A 5,070-nucleotide genomic window follows, 5' to 3' on the forward strand; every position below is an offset into this window, starting at 1 on the left:
AACAGACAAGCCAGGTTGATGCACAGTGGGCACACATGAAAAGTGAAAATAAATACTTATTGAAAATAATTGCTGGAAAGGATAGAATATCACAGAGTATTAGTACTGGTGTATGATAATGTCCTGGAGCAGAAAACTTCCTCTCAGACAACAATTCAGTTGTATTGTTAGATAAATAACTTAAGATTGCAACGCTTCAGCACAGCATATCGTACTGTAACACTACCAGTCTCTCACAGTAATACAGGACAGCTTGGTTTGCCCACTACTTTCCCGCTGGCCTCCTGTGAACTGGATGGCTTTGGCCTGGAATCACATTTCAGACAAATACACACCGACATGATCACACACACACCTGCACGCAGACGTGGCAGGAAATACACATGACAGAATGATGTGTTAAAATGAGGACATAAGGCTGTGTATGACTGCGTGTGTGTTTGAAGGTAAGCTGAGGACAATGAGATAGCACTTATTGTTTCCAAAGTATCATGTGATATCTATTACATGGCTTTGTGACCTTGATATGGACAGAGGAGCACACAATCAGCCACACACTGGACATAATTATACTTCTTTGTTGCATATCGTGTGTGTGTGTGTGTGTGTGTGTGTGTGTGTTTGTGTGTGTGTGTGTGTGTGGTTGGCAGGGGAGGGCCGGTACAGAGTGTGGCTTTGAGTGTCTTCGAGACAGGCTGCTGTGTGCTGACTTAACTCAAGGTCACTGTGTCAGATTACAGATATGATGCATTAAAAAACAATTCATGTTTTCTCATTGTTCTCAGCTTTTATTCACACAAACATGGACACATATCCCCCACCCGTATTCACAATAGAAAATCTATGTCATCAATCTACAAGAAACACTATCACAGTCAGCTTGTTCCAGGGCGGAGATGACTGTATATCACATGTGCATCACATACTTACACACACACACACACACACTCTATATCAAATGTAAGCCTAACATCCTGATGGAGTAAAAAAAAAAGGGATGGGATGTGAACGTCTTATCGACTCAAGGCAAAGGCACTTTTCATTGTTTTGTCTTTATTACAGAAAATCAAACAAAACATCAGCGAAACAATAAATAACCAGCTAATATTGCTTCTGTGGGGATCTGTGTTCAGAGCACTTTTGAGATATTGAACATTCAAGTCATTGCATTCCCGTAAGAGAAGCTGATCTAAATAATACTGTGTTTTTTGTGCACGCTTGTAGAAACATAATTTCAGCTACAGACCTGTTTTATGTGTAGAACTTAGACTAAGATGTTTAATGGAAATGTATAATTCCACAGTTACAGGATAAGCTGCGTAAAGTTAGTATCATAAAATGGGTTTAGATTATGAAATGTTACTATTGGATGAGTGAGAAATGAACAAAAGATTATGGTTTTGTACTCTATAATATTTTTGCCAAGTCAGTGCACACACTAAGGCTTGAATACACAGACTGTAACACTGCTGGTTAAAGCGCCCCTGTGAAATTTATGTTCCAGTCATCCTGCAGTGGCTGGGAAAAACAGTGCTGCAATTTTTAATCAAGTCCATCACTCAAGAGGCAAATGCATCAGAGAGTCGAACAATACTGTCAAGGAAAAATCAATGTACATAAACAATGCTAATGAACATAATTCGAAACATAATACTGTCATACCCTGCTCTAATCAAAACAACCGATCAGTGTATTATACGATTTAAAATACAGATTCATCAACGAAGACACTCATAAGATTTCATCTGTAGGTGCATCTAAGTAGAAAAATAGAAGTTTTAAAGAAGATCAGTCCACAAGGCCTCAAGTGATTGGGACCTCAGGTTTGTGTGCAGGCAGTTAATTAAAGCTTGTACAACTATGTAACAGCAGGTCCACACCAAGCGCAACACGAGGAGGCTGGAAGATGAGCTCTGTGACAAAACAATCCATCGGCGGCGAAAAAAAAGAGCTCCAACAAGAACAGTCTTTGTGTGTTTGGATGTGTGCAGGTCTGTTTTGTGTATGTTTGTGTGCTCGATCAAGGAGTTGTGTGTTTTTCTTGAAGATGAATGAGTGTGTCTATGTGTCTCCCTCTCTTCCGGTATAGGTTTGCATGTAACTGTGATTGGATGTGTGTGCTAGTGTGTATGTCTCTATATACAAGTTACAGTTCCCTACACATCTGCTTCAGAATCTCTCCCCCCGCTTAGACGTGAGCACTCTTGGCATGATTGGTGGAGGGGGCTGCTGGCGGGTTTCCACCTCCCTGTTTGGAGTAGTAGAAACGATTGTTGTCCTGGTAGGGGCGAGACGAGGACGACTCTAAGGAGCAGCAGGTAAGAATGCACCCGCCCAGCAGGGAGAAGATGGAGCCAAACCATCCAGTGTAGAGGGAGAAGCCGAATGACATGAGGCCGTGTTCCTGGTGAGCGCCGATGGGAAACCAGACTGTCGACACCATACCGCACAGTGCTGAGAAGAAACAGAGAGAATAGTTGATGTGCTATGTCCGAAGGGAAAATAACGCAACAAATAGGGATGCAAAATGGTGCACGTAGATGCTGCTCATATTCATACTCAGGAGTGCCAAAGAGACCAAATAACAGACAGTATAATGTAACCACAGATGAAAACACTAAATGAGCTTTAACAAGGCTAGGATATATGAATGGGTGCATGCTGGTGTGAGTAGTGTCAGTGGAACTATTACAGTTTTTTATGATTTATTCCTCAACAAGACACAAAGGGATGACAGATTGGAAGAAAGAATGTGTGCAATAATATTATTTAGCAGCAAGACTTCATGGTGTTATAAAAGATTTGCCTTGAACTGTAGAAGGGAGGCCTGATCTAAGACTTGTACAAATACTGAAATCCTCATACAGCTGACAAGGACACATTTGTTATATGTTGGATTTGTGCCAGTATACACTCAAGGTTAACACAGAACAACTGCATGAAATCCTTTAACTACCAGTACAATTTGAATATATTGCACTAGACAGGCCAATAACCAAATCCACAAATAATGTGTGGAATGAAAGTTTTCCAGCTGACGCTTCAGAGGACACAGTTGACAAAAATAATTAAAGTTGGACTCAAACTAATTGCTGTTGGGGCGATTTTACTGCCAGTATGCAGGCAACGCGGTGAGTGGATTTTTATTCTGCTGTGCAACAAGCATGCAAACACACAAGCAAATCCAAAACATAAAATCGATTAACTCAAGTCTTAAACGTTTTCATATGGAAGTAATGGGGGTGGAACATGTTGGGAATAGTTTTGCTCTGAACAACGTGGGCAGTAGAAAAGTCAAACAATGGACACAGGTGTTAAAATTTCATTTTAGGGCTTTGGAAGATGTAAAATATTCAGAAGCACAATAAACTGGACATATCAGGGAGTGTGTTTCCATGTAGTTCGGGACAAAGGGAGGGTGTGGATGAGAGTAGGTGGAGGAGAGGAATGTGATGGGATCTGGTGGGAAGGGGGTCAATGGAACAGGCGCATATATGAGTGTGTGCATATGTGTGTGCACCCTTGGGAGGAAGACAGTCATATTCAACATCCTCCTCCATCAGCAGCTTGTATGCATTTGAAGAGGGATTAAAAAGAGGTCACAGTCAGGAACGGTTGGAAGGTATGTTGGTGTGTGCATGTGAGCGTAAAACAATTAGACCTGCTCTGATGGACTGCACATTTTGTCTGACCATGACATTTTCCACTCATTCATTACAGTTGCATTGAGTGAATTAGGTAAAGTTGAGTCTCTTACCGACTATGAGTATAAGCACTCCTCCCAAGACGGTGCGTTTGTTCTTGGAGGCCTGGGGTTCATTGCCCAAGTTGATGCAGGGCATAGACATAATTACCATCGCCACTGCTGGGAGACCGAGGATGGAACCTGTGATCATCAGCGCACGGGTCGTCTGGATGTAGGCTACACAAGCACATATGAAACATGTATGATATTACTGCCAAAAGAAAGTAAACATTCCATCACAGAGTTAAGCTTTGTGGGTATTTTTACTTAAAAAAGGGGGATTAAATAAAAACAGAGCTGTATTCAGAAGAAGTGGTGGAAATAACATCTTGTAAATGAATTGCATGATATCAGGTGGGATAAGAAGTTCAACTTAAATGTGTCGAAAAGAAGACAACAACAGTGCTGCTGCAGGGATGTACAAGAATCAGTACCTGGTAGATCCAGGATCTGCGATCGGGAGTAACAGTGGTAGAGTCCTGTGGAGATGACACATTCTGCCCAGGGTCCCTTGGCTTCCAGCTCATCCATCTTCTTGCAGGTGTTCAAGCCGTATTTGCACATAATCACCCAGTCATTGGTGGATATCGCAATCACGATGCCCAGCCAGCCGAGGAAGCTGACGAGGAAGCCGCTCAGTTGAAGACAGGAGTTTGCCATGGCGCAAACTGTGCGTGAAGACCACTTATCCCGGGTTCAGAAACCGCTACAAAGCTGAACACTGCAGGTTGAGAGTGATTAACAAAATGGACCAACTTTTATAACTGATATTCCCCCATACAAGTTAATCCAGTGTTAAAGTTGACTTTTTCCTCGCAATTTGGTAAGTCCATCTACTGAGCTGTGCTGCACAATTCAAAAGAATGAAGCTTTCACATCATCATAGGTTTTATAGGGGAAAGTTCAGTATGGGGAGAAAAAAACTACTCTGAAAGGGAGAACCAATCAGAAACTTAGATTCCGACAAAAAAAAAATGTAAAAAGAGAGAAAACAACACACCCCACTTTTATTGTATCACTCAAAAACTGGTGTGCACTGCCCCTTCCTTGCACTTAATGATACAATACAGCCCGTGCTGGGTTGACTGACTGAGTTGGAAGCGGATGAAATTTAAACAAAAATCTGCTGCCATCTACTGGCCGGATTGTGTTTCTCACTGTAAGTAAGTTTGTATCATGTGCAGCTTTTCTACAAAAGACCTACTTTGGACCCCTAAACAAGAACTTGTGGGTGGAGTGGTGGGATTGTTCGGCAGGGATGGAGTAACGAATCACATGTACTGTTGTTACTGTAACAAAATAGTATTTTGTGTAGGTTACTTGTA

General features: G+C 41.8%; 1 protein-coding gene across 1 annotated transcript; it reads right to left on the reverse strand.

Moving 5' to 3' along the window:
* Nucleotides 1-753: 753 nt before the first annotated feature.
* cldn11a (claudin 11a) lies at nt 754-4,590 on the reverse strand. The gene is made up of 3 exons (XM_031847666.1): nt 4,180-4,590; nt 3,758-3,922; nt 754-2,454 (listed from the first exon to the last, which is right to left on the reverse strand). The coding sequence occupies exons 1-3, from the start codon at nt 4,403-4,405 to the stop codon at nt 2,189-2,191; spliced, it is 657 nt and encodes a 218-aa protein (XP_031703526.1). The 5' UTR covers nt 4,406-4,590; the 3' UTR covers nt 754-2,188.
* Nucleotides 4,591-5,070: the final 480 nt, after the last annotated feature.

Source organism: Anarrhichthys ocellatus, unplaced genomic scaffold, assembly GCF_004355925.1.
Source record: "Anarrhichthys ocellatus isolate YVR2014 unplaced genomic scaffold, GSC_Weel_1.0 scaffold7, whole genome shotgun sequence".
Taxonomy (NCBI): Eukaryota; Metazoa; Chordata; class Actinopteri; order Perciformes; family Anarhichadidae; genus Anarrhichthys; species Anarrhichthys ocellatus.